The following is a 22,979-nucleotide window of genomic DNA, read 5'->3' as shown; positions in this document are numbered from 1 at the left end:
TAATGTGAATGTTGTCCCAGAGGTCCCTTAAGTTTTCTGTATTTTGAAAAATGTCCCTTTTCTTTTTGCTGCTCTGTCTGGATGAGTTTCATTGCTTTATCTTCTAGCTCACTGATCCATTTATCTACCTCATCCAGTCTGTTGTTGAACCCCTATAGTGTGTTTTTCAGTTTATTATTATATTCTTCAGCTGTGTTAGGTGCTTATGTGACTTCTGTTTGGTACCTATGTTTCTTATCTCATTGTTGAAGTTCTTAGTGTGTTTAGCCATTCTTTTGAGTTTGGTGAGCATCTTTTTGACCATTTCTTAGGTTCTTTATTAGGTAGATTACCTATCTTTATATAATTAAGGTCTTTTTCTGAGGTTTGGCCTTGCTCTTTTGTTTGGAAAATATTTCTGTTTTGTCATTTTTATTGACTCTCCATATTTCTCTATGAGGTGAAATGGCTACCTTCTCAATGTTGAAGGAGCAGCCTTGTTTTAGTGATGATCCTTCTTGTTCAACCTTGCCCTGGCCCTTTTTAATTTCTCAAACTTTTGTGATTGTCTGAATCACCTGATTTTTTCTTGCTATGCTCCCATTGTTGAAGGTGTTCCAAATGACCCTGTGTCAGTGTATCAGTGAACCAGGGGGGGAATTTCATTAGCACTAATTTCGGGCTGATTGGAAGCCAGACCCTCAGGCAACACCTTTTAAAGTATGCTAATAAATATAGATCAGTGGAGCTGGGATTTTAATCTCTGTTGGCCTCCAGACCAGAAGGTCCAGAGGTGTTTCCTAGGTGACAGTTGTAAGAATCATGGTTTTAGATGAGTGTATAAGCTTTTTTTCTGGGAAATCTTGTTTAGGTGTAGCAATGCCAAGGATGTGCATAAGGATGATATTTTCCTGCTTATGTTCCCTGGGGGGCCTCCTTAGCCTTTACATGTATGAGAAACCTTAAGCCTGTCCCTTAAGCTAGAGTACCAGATGAAGTAAATAGGCCTTTCTCACAGGAGTATTGGGGTTGTGTTTCAGTCTGTTGTCTGTACAGTGCCCTAGGGGTGGTAGTCTGCCAAGAACGGTATTTCTGATTGTTACATTTTTGTAGAGCTCTGGAATGCCCTCCCTGTTGGCCACAAAGACCAGGTGATCAAGGAGCATCCCTTGTTTTGATTGTATGTGCCTCTTGGCTTTAGCTAGGCAGGGTGTAGGGGGCAGGGCATGCTCATGGGTTTCAGAAAGGCAGTGGAAAAATGTCTTGACTCCATGTATCTGTGGGCTTCAGCAGTGCAGCAAGAGCATGCCTCATCTTTGTGTACACACGGGCTTTAGGCTGTTTAGAACAATGCTGGACTACTTGCGCTTGCCAGCTTTGGTCAGGGGCAGGGGAGTGTCAGAACTGCCCATGCTCAAAGACTTTAGCTAAGTACCAGGAGATTTCCTGCTCCAGCTAGGGAACAGGGGAGCACTGTAACCACTTGTACCCTCTGGCCTCAGTAAGTGCCATAACTACTCACCCCCTGTCCCAGCAAGGCCATGGAAGTGTACTGTATCCAAGCTTGCTCAACTATGCTAGCAGGTTTTATGGAGAGTGCAACAATAGCATCTGCCAGTGTCTCCAGTTCTGACGAACAGCTCAACTGGCCCCTATTCCTCCAGCTGATGACCCTAGATTAGTAAATTAATCTCCCTCACATATTGTCTAGATATTTTCAATCTGCTGATTTTTTTCTGGATCTTAGGGTAAGCAAAACCATACATGAGCCTTCCAAGAAGGAAATGTCAGTTTCCTATAGCACTTAAGTAACCACTTTCAGCCCTGGTTGGTTTTCCAAGGTAGACATTCTTGGGTCTCATCTCCCTGGGCTGGTACAAATCCCAGTGGCCAAGGTGCCTGATGTAGGGTACCAACCCTTTGCTTCTCTGGGACAAGTGCCTGTCTGGTGATATCCATCCTTATTGTTTATCACTGCACCAGGGGTGGGGTTTTTGGAAGACTGTGTCTCTTTGCCTCTTCTCCCCATTGCAATAAGATCTTTTTATCCTTTGTCGTATAGAGCATTTCGTCTAGTTTTCAGTTTTTACATCTTTTTCAGAGGGTAGTGATCCATTTGTGACTGTAGATTTGGTGTGTATGTGGGAGGAGATGAGTTTAGGATATCCCTATCATCTTGTATCCTTCTCTTCTTAAATGCTGCCATGTATCCTTCGCTTCTTTTTTTTTTTTTTTAATTATAATTTATTGTCAAGTTGGCTTACATGCAACATCCAGTGCTCATCCCAACAAGTGACCTCCTCAATGCCCATCACCCACTTTCTCCCCCTTCCCCACCCCCATCCACCCTCAGTTTGTTCTCTGTATTTAAGAGTCTCTTATGGTTTGCCCCCCTTCCTCTGTTTGTAGCTATTTTTCCTCCGTTCTCTTCCCCCATAGTCTTCTGTTAAGTTTTTAATCATCCACATGAGTGAAAACATATGATATCTGTCTTTCTGTGACTGACTTATTTCACTTAGCATAATACCCTCCAGTTCCATCCACATTGATGCAAATAGCATGATTTTATTCTTTCTCATTGCCAAGTAGTATTCCATTGTATATATAAACTACATCTTTATCCATTCATCAGTTCATGGACATTTAGGCTCTTTCCATAATTTGGCTATTGTTGATAGTGCTGTTGTAAACATTAGAGTACATGGGCCCCTATGCATCAGCACTCCTGTATCCCTTGAGCAAATTATTAGCAGTGCTATTGCTGGGTCATAGGGTAGTTCTATTTTTAATTTTTTGAGGAATATCCACACTGTTTTCTAGAGCGGCTGTACCAGTTTGCATCCCCACCAACAGTGCAAGAGTGTTCCCATTTCTCCACATCCTCACCAGCATCTGTAGTTTCCTGATTTGTTCATTTTAGCCACTCTCACTGGTATGAGGTGGTATCTCAGTGTGGCTTTGATTTATGTTTCCCTGATGATGAATGACGTTGAACATTGTTTCATGTGTCTGTTGGCCATCTGGATGCCTTCTTTGGTAAAGTGCCTATTCATGTCTTCTGCCCATTTCTTCACTGGATTATTTGTTTTTCGGGTGTGGAGTTTGGTGAGTTCTTTATAGATTTTGGATACTAGCCCTCTATCTGATATGTCATTTGCAAATATCTTTTCCCATTCCGTTGGTTGCCTTTCAGTGCTGTTGATTGTTTCCTTTCCCACACAGAAGCTCTTTATCTTGATTCATTTTTTCTTTTATTTCCCTTGCCTTCAGAGACATGTCAAGTAAGAAGTTGCTGCAGCTGAGGTCAAAGAGGTGGCTGCCTGCTTTTTCCTCCTGGATTTTGATGGTTTCCTGTCTCACATTTAGGTCTTTCACTCGTTTTGAGTTTCTTCTGTGTAGGGTGTAAGAAAGTGGTCCAGTTTCATTCTTCAGCATGTTGCTGTCCAGTTCTCCCAGCACCATTTGTGAAAGAGACTGTCTTTTTTCCACTGGACATTTTTTCCTGCTTTGTCAAAGATTAGTTGGCCATATATTTGTGGGTCCATTTCTGGGTTCTTTATTCTATTTCTCTGATCTATGTGTCTGTTTTTGTGCCAATACCATACTGCTTAATGATTATAGCTTTGTATGACAGGTTAAAGTATGGGATTGTGATGCCTCCAGCTTTTTCTTTTTCATCTTTACTTTGGCTATTCAGGGCCTTTTGTGGTTCCATACAAATTTCAGGATTGTTTGTTCTAGCTCTGTGAAGAATGTTGGTGCTGTTTTGATTGGGATTGCATTGAATATGTAGATTGCTTTGGGTAGTATTGACATTTTAACAATATTTTTTCTTCCAGTCCATGAACATGGAATATTTTTCCATTTCCTTGTGTCTTCTTCAATTTTTTTTACAAGCTTTCTATAGTTTTCAGCATATAGATCTTTTACCTCTTTGGCTAGGTTTATTCTTAGGTATTTTATGGTTTTTGGTGCAGTTATAAATGGGATCGATCAATTCCCTGATATCTCTTTCTGTAGCTTCTTATTGGTGTATATAAATGCAACCAATTTCTGTACATTGATTTTATAGCCTGCAAATTCACTGAATTCTTGTATCAGCTCTAGAAGTTTTTTGGTGGAGTTGTTCATGTTTTCCATGTAGAGTATCATGTCATCTGTGAAGAGTGGAAGTTTGACTTTTTCTTTGCCAATTTGGATGCCTTTTGTTTTGTTTTGTTGTCTGATTACTGAGGCTAGGACTTCCAACACTATGTTAAACAACAGTGGTGAGAGTAGATATCCCTGTCATTTTCCTGATCTCAGGGGAAAGTTCTCAGTTTTTCCCCCTTGAGGATAATATTAGCTGTGGGCCTTTCATATATGGCTCTTCCGATGTTAAGGTATATTCCTTCCATTCCGACTTTCCTGATGGTTTTAATTAAGAAAGCGTGCTGTATTTTTTTTTTTTTTAATTTTTTTTTTTCAACGTTTATTTATTTTTGGGACAGAGAGAGACAGAGCATGAACGGGGGAGGGGCAGAGAGAGAGGGAGACACAGAATCGGAAACAGGCTCCAGGCTCTGAGCCATCAGCCCAGAGCCTGACGCGGGGCTCGAACTCACGGACCGCGAGATCGTGACCTGGCTGAAGTCGGACGCTTAACCGACTGCGCCACCCAGGCGCCCCTAGGGTGCTGTATTTTGTCAAATGCTTTTTCTGCATCTATTGATAAGATCATATGGTTCTTATCCTTTCTTCTATTATTGTGATGTATCACGTTGATTGCTGTACAAATATTGAACCTGCAGCCCAGGAATGAGTCCCAGTTGATCATGGCAAATAAGTATTTTAATATACTGTTGAATTCGATTTGCTAGTATCTTGTTGAGAATTTTTGCATCCATGTTCATCAGAGATATTGGTCTGTAATTTTCCTTTTTAGTGGGGTCTTTGTTTGGTTTGGGAATCAAGGTAATGCTTGCTTCACAGAATGAGTCTGGAAGCTTTCCTTCCATTTCTACTTTTTGGAATAGCTTGAGAAGAATAGGTATTAACTCTGCTTTAAATGTCTGGTAGAATTTCCCTGGAAAGCCATTGGACTCAGGACTGTTATTTGATAACTGATTCAATTACTTCACCAGAAATGGGTCTGTTCAAATTTTCTGTTTCTTCCCATTTGAGTTTTGGTAGTGTGTGAGTTTCTAGGAATTTGTCCATTTCTTCCAGATTGTCCAGTTTGTTGGCATGTATTTTTTCATAGTGTTCTAGTAATTGTATTTCTGTGTTGTTGGTTGTGATCTCTCCTCTTTCATTCGTGATTTTTTTTTTTTTTTATTTAGGTCCTGAGAAGTCTGGGTAGGGGTTTATCAATTTTGTTTATTCTTTCAAAAAACCAGCTCTTAGATTCATTTATCTGTTCTACCAGATTTTTTGTTTGTTTTGTTTTGTTCTTGTTTTCATTTTTTTAAATTCTATATTCTTTATTTCTATTCTAATTTTTATTATTTTTCTTCTGATTTGGGCTTTCTTTGGTGCTGCCTTTCTAGCTCCTTTAGATGTAATGTTAGGTTGTGTATTTGGGACCTTTCTTGCATCTTGGGATGGGACTGAATTGCAGTGTATTTTCCTTTTAGGACTAACTTTGCTGCATCCCAAAGAATTTAGACTGTCGTATTTTCATTTTCATTTACTTCCATATATTTTTAAAGTTCTTTAATTTCCATGGTTGAGCTATTCGTTCTTTAGTATGATGTTCTTTATCCTCCATGTATTTGTGGGCTTTCTAAAATTTTTTTTTTTTGTGTGGTTGATTTCATGTTTTATAGCATTGTGATCTGAAAATATGCATGGTATGATCTCAATCTTGTTGAGGGCTGTTTTGTGACACGGTATGTGTTCTATTTTGAGAGTGTTCCATATGTGCCTGAGAAGAATGTGTTCTTCTGCTTGAGGATGAAATGTTCTGGATATATCTGTTAGTCCATCTGGTCCAGTGTGTCATCTGAGCCATTGTTCCTTATTGATTTTCTGCCTAGATGACCTGTCCATTTCTGTAAGTGGAGTATTAAAGTCCCCTATAATTAATATTATTATCTATACATTTGTTTATGTGTGTGATTAATTGATTTATAAATTTGGGTGCTCTCATATTGGGAGCATTAACATTTACAATTGTTAGCTCTTCCTGATGGATAGACCCCTCAATTATGATATAATGCCCTTCTTCATCTCTTGTTGCAGTCTGTGTTTTGAAATCTAGTTTGCCTGACATAAGTATGACTACTCCAGTTTTCTTTTGATGTCCATTAGCATGATAGATGGTTCTCCGTCCCTTCACTTTCAATCAGGTGTCCTCGGGTCTAAAAATGAGTCTCTTATAGGCAGCATACAGATGGATCTTGTTTTTTGTTATTCATTCTGATACCCTATGTCTTTTGATTGGGGCGTTTAGTCCATTTACATTCAGAGTGATTATTTAAAGATATAGATTTAGTGCCATTGTGTTATATGTAGGTTTTGTGTTTATGGTGATGTCTCTACCCAGGACAGTTTAATGATAGTTATTTTTAGGGATTAAATTTGCTTAGATAATTTTAGTCTTGAACTTCAGTGTTGAGTTAAATTTATATTCAATCATATCAATCTCTATGTTAAACACATGATCTCCAGTCTTAAAAATCATCCAACAACATTGTTCTTATTTTCCCTGTTTTACAGTGCGGCAGTGGATACTCAGAGAGAGAAGAGCTTATTGAGAAGGTGACAGAACTAGACTTTCAGGATTATGTTTAACATAATCACCTTTAAAAAATATTTTTTTCTTTTCTTTTCTTTTCTTTTCTTTTCTTTTTTTTTTTTTTTTTTAATTCTTGGGCCTTTCCCCATTATGTCAACTGGATATTCTGGGCTCAGATATCAGGAAGGGATATTGAATTAAAGCAATTCTAAGAGGAATTTTCCTGTCAGCTTTTGTGTTTCAAAAGCTGAAGGATTAAGGAGAATAGAAATGACTCATGGACAGATGAAAAATATAAGAAAAAAAGCAGGGTAAGAGGAGCTTGAGTTTTTCTTTCTGCTCCTAATCTCTCAACCTCAATGAAGAAATGATTATACTGGCTCAAAGACTTGAAGAGGGAGTTTGGAGCTTGTAGATATGGAAGAATTCTTCTGAGAGGGTCCTATACCTACTACCTAGGGGTGGAATTGGCAAGATTTCCCAAATGCATTTTTGTGTTTGAAAGCAGTGAACTGTGGCTCAACATTTCATAGGTAGAGGGATAGAATGGTCTAAAGACCTTAGCATAGAAAATGGCTTACTGTGTCCTGAGATAGCCTTCCAAAGATTTATGATACCCCAGCATGTTGAGGAAGAAGCAAAATCATGCAAACCCTGGTGTGGCATGAAAGATACAGAGAAATCTGTGTATTATGGAGGTACTCTGAGAATGGCAAAAAGGGATAAGTCAGTGACACCTTTCATGGACTGGTGACAGAGATCAATTGGGTTGATGGACATATCAACAATGTCATCACTAAATCCCATCATTTCTCTTTTTAAAGTCACAGAACGAATTATGTAATATCTGTTCTCTGAGCAGTTATTTTATTACAGCTGCGTTCAAGATGCACATATTTCATTTTTCACAATTACACTGCATTTCCATCTCTGGTACACCTCTTTCCACTGTACTGGAATGATCAGAGAGGTGATACAGGAAAGGAATGATATCCCCAAGGATGCCCTTTCACCTTTTATCATCTGGGATCTCAGAACAGCAGAATACAGCGGATGCTGAAACATAAAAGTGTAATAGTAAAGTGATTGAATTGCTTAAGAAACAGTGATTTCAGCAAAGCAATTATGCACTGTATTATGTGACGTTGCATTGCCTACCTTTTCCTTCATACCCCCTCCCAATTCCACCTTCATCCTAGTTCACCTATATGAAATATCACTTGATCATCTGATTGGGATCATTGTTAATATCACCACTTGGATATGGTGAAAGCAGGATCAACATCAGTATCCAACATCAGAAAGGAAGGCCTCAGCTTTGAGGACTGTTTCTCAGGCTGTGTGATCACAAAGACATCCAAACCCTCTGCTATGGCTTCTGATCAGCTTTTGTCAGCCCCAGAATCTAGCACTGTGTCTTCTTAGGAAAAAATAATAATTTTTTTTGGGGGGGGTGTTCATTTTACAGCATGTATACTGTCTGCTAGATCCCCTCTCTGTATTCTCCATAATCTGTTCATAAAATTTCAGATGAGGTTTCTTGATTCTTTATTTCTGATTCAGATTGGCTGACATGCTAGGTCAAAACCAAGAAGGTGGTATAGCAGGGTAAAATTTAAAGACCTAGATTAAAAAAAATTTTTTTAAATCACTTACCCATCAGAGAATGTAGGTAGAATTGGGGGAGAGAACTTGAAAGGGAGATGTGCTTAGAATCAGAATGAGAAAATCAAAGCATTCATCCCAGGAGTAATTCCTCATTTACTTATTGTTGCTTATTCTCTACTGGTGTCTCTAGCACTTAAGACAGTCCTGGCAAACACTGCCCCATCACAAAATAAACATTGAATGAATAAATGAACACACTCAACGAACACTCCATCCCCGAAGGTTTGCTAGCTGAAACAGAGTGACCATTTGTCAGAAATGATGCAGAAGGATTTGTGCCCTAGGTGGAATCTAAACCTCTGCCTCTAAGATTCCTTGCAAAATTGTATGACTTCAGTAATGTCAACTCATTCATTCTAGATCATTTCTCTAACCAGAAAAGTGATACATAATTGGCCAATGTAGTGTCAAGTGCTTCTTAGTATTATATGGAATCCTTGAACATTTTTAAAAAATAGGCTGATGTGGAACTTTCCCAAAGAGGGGCTTACAGGTAAAACTTTTTCTAATCCTGGTAATAGTAGGAAATAAGGTAGAGAGTGTGAAAGATATTGAAGATCCAAGTGGCCATCTCTTTCTCACAAAACCACTTGGAAATGTTTGAGGAGTCATTTCTCTGTGAATATAGGGTAGTGGAGATCATCAAATAAAGCACTCACGTTTTTCCAGCATGGTACAACTCGAAAGCTTTGTGGAGTTGGTCAAAAGGCAACTGATGGGTTATTAAGGGATCTATATTAATTTTATTTTGCAGGTAATCAGTCACTAGTTGGGGAATACAGTCTCTGGTTTTATAATCTGAAAAACAAAACAAAACAAAAGGCTATTGTGATAAGATTTGAGAAATGCCAAACCAACCAAAAGGAAACAAGTGTAAACATGTGATGGAGATTTTCTTCTGAAAATCTGACATTGAACATGAGAGATAAATCATTTATACATCAGAAGCTATTGACTGCTGTTACTAAGTGTGGCTGCTACAGACAGTTCTGTTACCTAGAATTCCTTTGGAGAAAAATTGGGTCAGTATTCACATGTTACTGTGTTGAAAAATGGTCCTTTTAAACTAGCAGTTTATAGCTCACCTCCTGGGCTTACCTTTACCCAAAATTTCCTCTTCTGTGTATTCATACACACATAGAGATGGCATTGGGAACTAGGTGCAGATGATGGGAATGTTAATTGACTGAAGCTGTTGGTCAATAATGCTCAGAAATAAGGGCTCCTCTGGGAGGATAAAAGCTGGTGTCAAAACTCCAGGTTGGTGCATATAATTATCCAAAAGATTTGCTGCTAAAGTAGCAGAATAAACTTTGAACTCACCAGCATTTGGAACTGAAGTTGACTGAATTGTTTGAAACACTGGAAAAACCCAAAAACTATTTTGTAGGAGATAAAATTTGTATTTGAACCTAAAAAATCCTATTTAATTAAATTAACTGAAGTTGACTTGCAAAGCTCTTCCTTATTGGAAAAGTCTTTGAAGACCTCTACCATTATAGCTCTGTTTCCCCAAGAGGAGGAATTTTGAATTGTATGTTTCTACAAAGTCAAAAGGGATTTCATGAGAGCAACCAACTAGTCCCTTCTGTTTGTTGACCTACCTCCTAAACACACACCCTTCAGTGTCCGTCCAGAGATAATATCTGGTGCGTTCAGGGAAAGCTGTGAATTTGATGAAGCCACCCCAATGATCAGACAGACACCATAGCTCCGGTGGCAGGAATCCCAAGCAGCAATCTGGTAACAACAATAATGACCGTAAGTGCCTTCCCACACAAGTAACAACTACCACCAGAAGTAGAGGGATTGTGTTCCTAGATCTTGAACCTCTTCCTGGCCAGATGCTATCTCATCCTCAGCTTCGACACTGCTAGTTATGGGATTTCATTGCAGAACCAGTAGAATTTAGTGGGAAAGACTGTGTGCTGTGCTAGCTGTGTGACCTTAGGTAAGTTACTGAACCTCCATATGCCTCAGTTTCTTCATTTGTAAAAGGAAGACTAATACTGCCTACTTCATAGAATTGTTATGAAGATTAAATAATTTACCATTCTTAAGACATTTAGAACACTATCTGATATATAATGAGGACCATATATTTATTAAATAAAATCACTCACTGCCTTTGCCAGACCTTCTCACTTGCCATGGTTCTCTAACTCATTTCTATTAAAATAAAACATATACATATACATATATGGGTGTGTGAAGCTTTATTTATTTATTTTTAATTCAGTTTTGCAGGGATGTACAGTGTACTTTTTCATATCTTATCTATTTGTTTTACTTCCTTTTCTGGCTTATCGCCCTGTTGTCTTCCTCCTTTTCTCCATTTTGCCTTATTTTCTCTTTTACCTATATTACTACCTTTACTTCCTTTATTTGTCTATCAAGTATGTTAGGTACACAATAAAACATATTAAATGTCTATATATTCTCTCCTCTGAACTGTAAGATCTAAGAGTGTAGTGCCTATTTTGTTCACCCTTATATCCCTAGGACTTCTGATACAGGACCCATAATTATCTTGTGAGTTAAATAATGTTTATACTTAAATATAAGAGTATATCTAAAGACCTAGGAATAAAGAAGGGGAATACTGGTATTATGGCCTTTTGAATGTTTAAATTTTGTGTATTATAATGACATATCTTTAGGTATATATTGCTTTTATTTTTAAAATAGATGTTTTAGAGTGAATTTATATTCCATTTTTACATTTGGGGTCCACAGTCCCAAAATGTATGTTCGGGAGAGTTTATACCCATCTATGTTTGGATATTTAGCATGTATTTCTCACTCCCGCCCCATCCTCTTTAAGCATCTATGCACTGTGCCCGAAGCCCACCTACCATCGTATCACTGAGTCCAATGGCTTCAAAGGCAAAGTCAACACCAACTCTTGTCATTTCCATGACCACCTGCTGGACAGGTTTCTTGAGGTTTCGAGGGTTGAGACAATCAGTGACCCCTAATGCTCTTGCCCAGGGAAACTTCTCCTCATTGATGTCAACCCCGATGATCCTAGAAGCACCAGATGCTTTACAGCCCATGACAATGGCTGAACCAACTCCACCAAGTCCAAAGACCACGCACGTGGAACCGCGAGTGACCTACAAATTCACAAGGCATGTTTGTATTAGAAATCAACCCTGGACACATAGGTAATTAGGAAAGCAAACAAACAAAAACAACCATTGAAACCTTTGGAACTGTATACAACTATTGAACATTTTGATGTTTTCCAGGCAAATCACTATGACACACGTTAATACACAGGTAACTTCCTCACCTTGGCAGAATTTACAGCAGCCCCATAACCTGTAGACACCTCGCAGCTTATGATACTAACTTTATCCATAGGAGCAGCAGCATCAATTTTTGCCACTGCAATCTCAGGTACAACCGTATATTCAGTGAATGTGCTTGCACGGAAAAAGTGATAAATCTTTTTTCCTTTGCAGGTAAATCTGCTAGTCCTGTCCAGCATTAATCCAGAAGAAGGTAGTACACTGTTCCGCGGTGACAGACACAGTTACAGGTGGTGGCACCGACACGTGGAATTATAAAGACAGAAGAGAGCACGTTTAGTTACAGGTCAGTGCTTATACAATATCAGCAATTTAATAATAGAGTAAGGGGTAAATTACTAACTCTTGCTTCTCACAGAAGTTTCCCTTGGGATGCAAACAGGAACTGCATTCTCTACACTGTGGTATAGCGAGTGTGAGGACTTTATCTCCTATATATAGAGAAATAATAATATAAGTATTAGTTTAAAATATTACTGGATCAAAAATACAATAGTATGTTTATAAAAATTTCATTGGATGGCTTGAAAACTTGCTGTGGGCAGATTATGGTAGCCAGCATAACATTGCCCATTGTTGTTTTCTTTTTAAGTTTTCATTTAAATTCCAGTTAGTTAACATATGATGTAACATTAGTTTCTCTTGTAAGTTTAGATAAGGCACATCTTAACTTCACTGGCCCTTAAAAATTCCAAAGGTAGTGGATCTCAAATTCAGGAGAACTTTTGCTCTCTTGTCCTTTCTCCTCCAACTCTTTCTCCTCCAACCCTTCATTGTTTTACACAAAACTTTCATTGGAATTTTTTTTTTTTTTTTAAGCTAAAGAGGAGTTAGAGCATATATCTCTTCTGTTTGCATTATGCTCTCGGAGATAGACTGTGCCTTTTTACTTTTGTCACCTTTCTGTGCCTAGTGTCAGATTCAATGTAGGTATCTCATAATTGTTTGCTAAATGAATTCCCTGGTAAGAGCTTCACAAATATCCTGACCATGCCCTTTATTAAGTCTCTTTGTGTGCCTGGTTCCAAGCTGTAAGGTTCTATAGTATCTTAATCTGTGTGATTGCTCTTATTCACTCTAATCATTTCAGACAGGCTAAGAATAGCTATGTCCAGATCGTTTTTGGTAGTCTGGGGAAGAACATATACTTGCTTTCTTTGATTCTTTGAAATATCATCATCATCCTGTCAATGAAAATTCAAGTTTGATATTCCAGTTGATTAGAACATTCATCTGTCAAACATATGCATTCTAACCATGGGACAGGCACTGTGGTAAACATGTCGGGAATACAGTATGTAAGGAGCAGTCTCAATAGTTTTGAGTCTATTTAGAAGTACACTGGTCCTATCTCAACTCTCATTTAGTTATGGATATATTCTTGGCTCAGCTACTGCCCCTCTGAATTGCTAGAGAAAACAGCAGAGAAACCATGTGACTCTTGGAATGACTGAATACATTTAATATAATGATATGTGATTAGTTAGAAGAGTCTAGAGGTAAACCAGTTTTTTTTCTCCTGTAAGTGTGTGAATGCATTTTATTTATTTATTTATTTACTAAAAAAATTTCTTTTAATGTTTTTTATTTATTTTTGAAGGAGAGACAGACAGAGCATGAGCAGGGGAGGAACAGAGAGAGAGGGAGACATAGAATTTGAGACAATCAGTGACCCCTAACGCTCTGAGCTGTCAGCACAGAGCCCGATGCGGGGCTTGAACTCACGAACTGTGAGATCATGGTCTGAGCTGAAGTCGGACGTTTAACCGACTGAGCCACCCAGGCACCCCAGTGAATGCATTTTAAGTTCCTTCTCTGTGCAGGGGAGCTCATTGGGAGGCTGTTTGTGGGAAGGTTTCATTACCCCACTTCCTACCTGGTTTCACTGAGCTCACTCCTTCGCCAATACTCTCTACAATCCCAGCTCCTTCATGGCCTGGGATGAAAGGAAAGTTTGTGGAGAGTAATCCTTTTACTGCATGATCATCAGTACCACAGATCCCTGTAGATATCATCTGCACAAGAATTAAATAACCAAGAATCAGTTGGTTTGGAATTTTCCTTTATCTTTTTCTTTTAATCTGAGACTGATTATTAAAAAAATTTCTTTACGTGAACTGTGTCATTTGATTCCTATTACAATGCTCAAAGGAATACAGGGCAGATTGTATCATTCCCAATTTAGAGGTGAGGAAAGGGAGATTCAGAGACTTAGAATGACTTGTCCAAAGTTACGTGGCACATGTTAAGACCTGGAAATAAACTTAGATTTTTTTGAAATCTACTTTGTACATTTATGTCATCAAATAGTTTTGAAATATGACGGACAATCACATACAATGAAGGACTTTTTGCCACATTATCAATAACACCATGATTGAGAAACAAAGAATTTTAGGCCCATACTGTTGAATGTTTTTCCAATGCTCTGGGAAAATATGTTTTTAACATTTCAAATTTATACATTGAGAATATTCTTTAAATTAATAATGTAACAATGAATTTAAGTTAAAATTAACCATTGCAAAATTTATTGACGTTGTGAAGTTTTAAAACTTTCTTAGTTAATGGCCTGAGTTTTCTTATCTGTCAATAGACCTGACCCAATGACATTGGTCATAAAAATGAGACATTTCATGTACCATAGCCCCTAAGTTACTGCTGTGCCTGGGTTGCAGCCGGAAAAGCCTATGCCTGAGCATATTGACTAGTTCTCCAGTGTGTGTAGTGAGAGTGGCAGCATTTATAGCTGGAACACTGGGAACAACTATGGTATATGATCCTGGCAAATGAAGGATCCTGGTGAAGAGAAAGTGCTCATGAGAAATATGCTGTGGTTTTGGTTCCCACAGTGCTAAAATGGCTTCAAGATGCTGTCAAAGGCTAGAAGTGTTGTTTTAGGTATGCAGCAGGCTGGAATCTCCTTATTACTTTGGTTCTACATATCAAATAAGAGTATGCAGTTATTTTGGGGAAGTTTCCCATGGCATAAGCTGGAGGTGGAATTGACTATTCTTATGAACAGACCCAGTCCTTAACCTTGATTTGTTCAGGGTTCAGTGTGATGTTGCTGAGTTTCTTGCTATGCAGCTTCTACCTTGGTAGCCTATTGAGGATTTATTATTTAGGGTGTAGCCTTTGTAGTTAAGGAGCCTATCAATGTAAGAACAGAGAATATTGACTAATTAACTAGTAAACATTTCAGCAGATGGTGACCCAGTACACAATAAGGACTAATTAAATGTGTTTGGTTGGATGATAAATAGAAAAATACAGCTTCTGAACAGCAGTCAGTTACCAAACTTCTTTCTTTGTGTACATTCTTATCAATTTTCATTTTGTTCTTTACCATGTCTCATTGGTGAAATAAAATCTTGAGTGTAACACTAGACATGGACTTGATAATTTATTCAGTGTTCCCAAATTCTCCTGTTTTGTCTTTTACTGCCTGGCTGTCTTTTTATACTTCCCTCCATCACCTTTTCCTTTTGGCATCTTTCTAATTCCCTTCATTCCTTGTCTCTGTTACTCCTGTAGCCATCCTCCTACACCTTCGACTTTGATTAGATATAGTATGACTAGATGCATATGACATCCAGTATTTGTCTTATTTATTAAGTCAAGTGTTCAATTTCCTGATCTCAAATTAGAAGCTAGGTGAGTATTAATGTTTAATTAGGAGTAATAATACTCCAAATCTTGGGTATTTAATGGTTTTATAAAATTTGGGATGTATTGATCAAAAGTTTGATTTGAGAGTGGCAAGAAGCTGTTGACAGGTCATTGTTTTCCCATTCCTGGTCCAAGCTCTGTTCAATAATTGTTAACTCTTCCAAGTCACTTTGAAGACTATCATGGAGTCCTAGCTGCTCATTCCTAGAAATTGAAATTTACCACACAGTGAACTTTTTCAGACATTTTCTGAGGTTATCATGTGTGAGCTCCAAACAATAGAGATGGAACATTAGTCTGTTAGTCATTGCATATTCATTTGTTGATATCAATTTTGTATCAGTGAAGTAGGGGGAAATGCAGTTCTTGTCGCCTTTCCCTCAATGAAAAGAAGTTAGTACTTAAAACACCTTCTAGGTCACATTGTGAAGTATATAGACCTATGATGTTATATAATTTAAGTAAAAACTTCAATACTTAATAAGTAATTATGGTAGATGAGTAAATTACCAGTATTCTACAAATATTAAGAATATATTAAACATTCATTACCTCTATTCATTTATCATAGTTTAAAAAATTCATTTTTTTTTTATAAATTTTTTTTTTTTTTTCAACGTTTATTTATTTTTGGGACAGAGAGAAACAAAGCATGAATGGGGGAGGGGCAGAGAGAGAGGGAGACACAGAATCGGAAACAGGCTCCAGGCTCTGAGCCATCAGCCCAGAGCCCGACGCGGGGCTCGAACCCACGGACCGCGAGATCGTGACCTGGCTGAAGTCGGACGCCTAACCGACTGCGCCACCCAGGCGCCCCTAAAAAATTCATTTTACTAAGAGAAGTGGACAGACCCCAAATGCAAATGTTATATGTATTACATATAAAATACATTTCATTTCATGAAACAGGATTTCCTTACATTTACCTACAAAGGTAAAAGTTAAAAGACTTAAATTTACCTTAATACGAACTTCCCGAGCCTTTGGTGGATCGACTTGTACTTCCTCAATTGCAAGAGTAGAACCTGTTTTCCAGGCAATGGCTGCCCGGCATGTGATTGTCTGTTGACACCAGGACAACAAAACTTTTGTGAAAAAAATTAATTTTTATTCTGATCATACAAACGACACTTATTTGTTATAATTAGTAACGTACAAAAATCATAAATAAAAGATCACTGCAATTTTAGATGCAACCTACTGAAATTTTAGCATATTTCCTTCTAGTCTCTTAAAACAATTTTGATACAGTAGAGATCATGTCTACAGTTTTGTATTCTGCTTTTTTGCTAGTGACAGCCACCATGTAATGACCATTTGTCATTTACTTGTAAGTAGGCATTTTCTCATCACTTCAAATGCTTTGTAATCAGAATTTTAACTATTTTTTTTAGTAATCACTACACCCAGCGTGAGACTGAAACCCATGACCCCAAGATCAAAAGTCATGTGCTTTTCTGACTGAGCCACCCAGGCACCCCTGTAATCAGAATTTTAAATGGCTACTTTTGGGGCACCCGGGTGGCTCAGTTGGTTAAGTGTCTGACTCTTGATTTCAGGTCAGGTCTTGATCTCACAGTTCATGGGTTTGAGTCCCACGTGGGGCTCGGGGCTGACAGGGCAGAGCCTGCTTGGGATTCTCTCTCTCTCCCTCTCTCTACACCTCCCCTGCTCGTTTGTTCTCTCTCTCAAAATAAAGAAATAAACATTAAACATAAATAAATAAATGGCTACTTTGTATTTCATCATTTGAATGTTCCAGTTTGCTTAGTAACCACTTACAAATGTAATCATTTCCATTGTTTTGACTGTTCTAAAGTCTAATGTGATAAACAGCTTTGTTCATAATTTTGACTTGCCTGGTTTCCTTAAGTAACAATTATTTTGGAAAAGATACAGACATTGCTAAGGCTGAATTGATTTCCAGATCTCTTAGTAGAAATGTTTAATAATTTGGCACAATTCCTAGAAGTAAAAGAATATCTATATCATCATTTATCCCACTCTCATTAGCACTGACCATAGTCATTGAAACCAAAATATCTAATAGACACAAAAAATCAATCTCTTTTACTAGTATTTTTTGAATGCTAATAATATTGAATATTTTCCATGTTTATGTTAGTCATATATACTTTCCTGTGTCGTGGAGTATTTGGTCATAGAGTTAATGTATGTATCTACTCGCATCTTGGTGTTTTTCTCATTAATCATTTGACCTCTTTACACATTAAAGGAATAAGTTATTGTCTGTCAGCTTGCTGTACATGATTTTCCCTGACTGATATTTGAACCTTAATTTTTGTGCATTTACGTGCATGTGTGCACACATACACACATTTAAAAATTTTGGTTAGAAGCTTCTTTTCCTTTGTTATTTATCCCATTTTTATGCTTAAAATTCTCTTCGCATAGAGACCAAATAAATATTTCTTCTTCTCATTCTAGATTTTTATAGTTTGACTTCTAAGTGTTTAATTCTTAAATCCAACTTGAAATCATTTTTTTGTGCGATGTGCAGTTATAGAATCTAAATGAATTGTCCTAGCATGAACTCTTGATTATTTCTTTCATTTATGCTTAATTAGCCCCTTTACTATATACGTAGAAGTTCTCACATTTACAGGTTTCTCTTTGGAAGCCGTTTCTCTTGTTCCATATATCATCCCGACAGTTCTTGCAGCAGTACCGCAATGATCAAATACTTTACTTTTGATAGAGCTTAATATCTGGTGGCCCTAGTACGCTTTATGATTTTATGTATGTTCCATTTGCAAGTTTCCTGCGCTAGGAATTGTAAGATATACTGAACTGACTGACTCTGTTATGTCTCCAAGAAATTTAGATAGAGGAGGTCATATATGTATTATATTACAAAGAAAAGGGACAAATGCCACAAGAGAAGTTCAAATAAAATTGTATAGAAAAACACTACTTCTTTCTCAAGATGAAATAATTCTGCTTTCACCTACCAAACTCCAGTAAAAGTGTATACTTTATGAAAAACGCTTTCCTAATTTCAAAATGGTACACACTCAAGGCAAAAAAACTTGGAAAGCTCAGACACGTAAAGGGGGGTGGAAAATGGCAAATCTGGCACTCAGCTATTACTGTTTGTAACATTTTATGTTAAGTCTTTCCAATTGATATGCTATGTGTGTTTGTGTAATCATACTAAGAAAACTATTTTACAGTCTGTTCTTGTACTTTGCTTTATAAGTATTTTCCAGGTAATTTAAAATAATCACTTAGGACTTTATTGACTAATATATCAGAATTTATTTAATCAGTTTCCTAGTATTTGACATATCTTGTTTCCAGTGTTGTCCTCTTAAACACAATGCCATGATTAACCTATTTATAAAAACAACATAATTATTTCCTTGGAATAAATTTCCGGGTCAAATGATAGACACATTTTTAAGCATTTGATACAATATTGTCAAACTATCACCCAGGAGGTTCCGAAAAAGTTATTCTCCCATCAGTGATGCTTGAGTTTCCACAAGTGGGAAAACATTAGGTATTGTCGTTAAAAATCCTTGCTAATCTGATTGGAGAAAATGGTTTCTTAACTTTGTCTCAGTGTATACTTTTTAGATAACTAATGGAAATGATATAAATGTATTTTAAAGGTAGCACTTACCTTGCCCGAGGTGTCCATGATGAATTTTCTTTCCATGGCACCCTACGGGTCTACCCAAGAGAACTACACTTCTTCGACTCTGCTCCTGGGCAAACTAGACAGAGTAGTTATAGTGTTTGCACACCGGAAGTTATTAAACCTAATTACATGATCACACATCAGCAAAGGGAAAACCAGACAAGCAAAGTGGTTGGCAAATACGGGAAGGTGAAAGACAGAAAGGAGTGTGGGACAATGATTAGGGAAGAAGGAGGTCAAAAACAAGAATGCTGAATGAGGAGAGCTTGAAGGGTAGGGATGCATCTGAAGACAGTGTAGGGATTATTTAAAAAAAGTGAATCAAGTGAAAGAAACTAAGAGAAAGATCAACTACTAATTAGTTAACAATAAGAATTTCTGGAGTTTCAATTACATGAAAGGTACTGCCAGATCCAGACAATGAGAGTATAACACGGGTCTCGGGGAGCCAAAAAAGATGGAAGAGCACAAATAATGATCCAAACTGCTATAAAAAGTCTGAGAAAAAGTGACAAAGATGGTAAGTGCCCAAGGCAATATGAGGTCATTGTGAATGATTAGAGAGTTTTATTTAGGTGAGACTTAGCTGCATCTGGACGAATTTATATAACAAAATAATTTATATAAAATAATTTATATAATATATAATATATAAAATAATTTATAAAATAATGGGTAGCATATTCAAAATGGGGGTTTAAGCTTCATCAAGGTATTCATCACGTTTACCTTTTAATATTTTTTTACTGCAGTGTTTCTTCACATCAGGATGCATAAGAATCAATCCTCTGTGGGAGGTTGTTAAAATTTGTAGTTCTGGGCCCTGCCCTCAATATTCTGGCTTCTGCCAGATGAGGATACCAAGGCAAATATTAGACCAGAAAACACCACGGCCCCATTTATTAATTTGCAGAGTAAGAGCGTGAGTTCTTTGGTTGGCTGCTTAGGCTCCCTTGACTCACATCTCTTAGACATTATTTGTCGAGAGCTTCCTCAGAGGAGGCCAATGAAGCAGTTTCTTTGCTGAGAACATATTACTGTCATAGTTCACGGCTACTGTAAGGTGAGAGTAATTTGGGACGGGATGGATGTGGGGAAAAATTTGGGACAAGCTTCAATAATTACTAGGTCTCTAGGTTTGGAGTTTTTCTTGCAACAGAACTGTCTTAACCCCCTAATTGGTTAGTTATAAGTTTCATTTGAAGGGTTTTGTAACTGCTAATGATTCAGAAATCCTCAGGGTCCTGGCTATAGAAGCACTGCTTCTATCTCATCATACAGTCTAGGGACTTGCCATTCCCCCCAAGGATATTTTGAAGCTCTTCCTATAAGACTTGGACCTTATCTGAGCTAGAGTGAAGAGACCTGGTTTCTTTGCTCTAAAACCTGGCCAGGAGAATGCTCTTGGGAGGCATTCCAGCTGACTATGATTTATATAGTCAGGCAAGATGATACAAGAATGGAGGTGCTTGGATCGGGTTGAAGGGACTTAGGTTTGTTCTTTCTTCTCTCTCCTTAAATGACCTTGCTCTACAATACCTTAGTTACCAAGCTTTTTGCAACCATGCATTAATCTTGGAACCTACACATTTTTCCTGTTCAGCAATTCTTGGATCATGTGATGCTCAATATTGTTTGAGAAGATTGACTGGAAGGAATGATCTGATGTGAATGATCTTGTTCAGAAGAGCTAGTTTGGGCTTGTCTCTGCCATAGCATCTTGCTAAAGGCTAAAACATTAGAATTTTTTTCTTCCAAATTGCCTACATTTATAGTTTTAGTGGGCATGTGATCTGAATCCTGAGATGGCAGGTGATAATTGACCATTTAACTGCTTTACTGCAAAAATCTATCTTCAAATCAAGGATGGTGGAATTTTTATTGCTTCTCAGTCCCCTCTACTCAGTGAGTCCCACAGTTCAGGGATATTAATGAACCATTTTCCTTCTGGGACCCAATTTTTGTGTTAGGGCTCTTTTCTTTCCAAGTTACTGAAACCCAACATGAACAAGCTTAAGGAAAAGGGAAGAAAGGTTGACTTAACAGAAATCATGAAAGAAATGAATAACCAAACAAGGTCAAGGGCAGGAAAGTAGCTGGGAGCAGGAACTCTGAATCAATTCAACTGCAGTAGGATTTTCCCTCTCTCTTATGTGAGGCAATGCAGCAAAGTGGTTAAAAGCATGGATACCAGCACTAATAGACCTGCATTCAGTCTTAGTTCCATCCCGTACATACTGTGACATAAGAAAAGAAATCCAACCTCTTTGTATTTAAGTTTCCCCATTAATAAGGTGAGGGTGATTATACTAGTTCCTACCTCATAGGTTTGTTAATAAGCATTAAGATAGTTAACAAATGACAAATGGTTAGAACCATGCCAAGCACATAGCATGGCCTATATATAAGTATTACGTATTTATTACTATTATTAATTATTACCATTATATATCACACATTCTTTGCCTTTTCTTACCACTGTCTTGCTTTTGCTCTATGGTGGGAAATATAGCCACAAAAAATCCATCTAATTCTTAAATCTAACAACTGCAATAAGAGAGTTCAGATCTGTCTGTGATCTTAAGTCCAAAAATGTAAGGAAGTCTCTCCATGCTCAGTTTGGGTCAAGCGTTCACTCCTGGACCAATGAAACTACCCAAGTTGTGGGAATGTAGAAGAATTTGGCAGCTATTATCACAGCCATGTTGATGCCCCTGAGCAGCTAAAGGTGGCTGGGGAAAATCACAGGGCAGACTGGCTCCATTGTAAATTCTGGATCATCAAGATGAAATGAAGTCTCAATAGTGCTTGGCAGTACTTCATTTTCCTAGCTAACTTGCTGTCCAATTTCTTGAAATAAATGTCAGTTTTTCAACACTTGTGTCAAATATGTGACCATCTTCCCTCCGTATCTACCTCCACCCCCCTTTCCCTCAGGAGATGAGTTTACAGTACACTGAAAATTCATCCCGTTGCTCCAGGCAAAACCCTTCCCGCTCTGTATCCAGTTCATTAACAAGTTCTGCCAGCTCTACCTCTGATATATTTCCCAAATTTGTTAGTGTTAAAGTCTTATTCTCTACTCTAGAATACAATTTCTATAAGAATAGGGACCTTGAATCTCAATATTTTTCTCTACTCCAATGTGTCTGGAATGGTGCCTGGCATATAGTAGGAGCTCTGTGAATGTTGGTTAAATGAACTAAAGTGAAGTTATCTGAAAAGAACTCCCTTGGATGCCTATTATGTAATGTACATATTATGCAGTCATGTAACTGCATCTATATTCTTCCTGTTCTTCCCTGTCACCTGTCCCTGTCACCTAATCATTGTTTCTGATTTCTTCTCTCACTGTGACTTGTCAGCTTTTTTTTTTCCCCTTAGATTTTATTTTAAGTAATCTCTACAACCAATTTGGGCGGAGCTCGATCTAACAACACTGAGACCAAGAGTTGTATGCTCCGCGGACTGAGTCAGCCAGGTGCCCAACTTGTCAGCTTTTTAATGTATTCATCCTTCTCCCATTAAGAAGAAAAGCAGAAACAAACTTTCTATTTTCCCGTATCTCTTTCTAACTACCACTAGGAGTCAAGACAAATGTTTATGTGGCTTTCTGAATTGAAGGTTAAGATTTATAAGCCAAATACTATTAATTTGGGCTTCTGCTTATTGGTCTTGAGAAATTTTAATTATCCTGGGTGTAACTGGGACTTTGCAATTAGACTAATTTGTGGGAGGACTTTTATATTTGAATAACTTTAATTTGACTTTATAATCTGAGTAACAGGATGCCAACATATGATTTGACTTTGTAATTTGAGTGATTTGGTTTTCATAACTTCAGGAAGTTTCTACAGTAATTCAGGTAGTATCTGGCAGTGACCACAAAGACAGCAATAAACCAGAGTCCTAGTAAGAAAAAACACAATTTAAGAAAAGATGCTTTATGCTCAATATCTGTTTT

The 22,979-nt window shown here is 37.6% G+C and overlaps 1 protein-coding gene across 1 annotated transcript; it reads right to left on the bottom strand.

Annotated features, from left to right (window-relative positions):
* Window positions 1–7,543: 7,543 nt before the first annotated feature.
* Window positions 7,544–19,118, bottom strand: LOC123594994 (alcohol dehydrogenase 1-like). The gene is made up of 9 exons (XM_045472118.1): window positions 18,998–19,118; window positions 16,312–16,413; window positions 13,556–13,694; window positions 12,023–12,110; window positions 11,661–11,880; window positions 11,221–11,481; window positions 9,970–10,105; window positions 9,025–9,163; window positions 7,544–7,753 (listed from the first exon to the last, which is right to left on the bottom strand). The coding sequence occupies exons 1-9, from the start codon at window positions 19,031–19,033 to the stop codon at window positions 7,729–7,731; spliced, it is 1,146 nt and encodes a 381-aa protein (XP_045328074.1). The 5' UTR covers window positions 19,034–19,118; the 3' UTR covers window positions 7,544–7,728.
* Window positions 19,119–22,979: the final 3,861 nt, after the last annotated feature.

The sequence above is a fragment of the Leopardus geoffroyi genome, chromosome B1 (genome assembly GCF_018350155.1).
Source record: "Leopardus geoffroyi isolate Oge1 chromosome B1, O.geoffroyi_Oge1_pat1.0, whole genome shotgun sequence".
In the NCBI taxonomy this organism is placed as follows: domain Eukaryota; kingdom Metazoa; phylum Chordata; class Mammalia; order Carnivora; family Felidae; genus Leopardus; species Leopardus geoffroyi.
The sequence above is the reverse complement of the archived record's forward strand: the minus strand, read 5'-3'. Positions and strand labels throughout refer to the sequence as shown.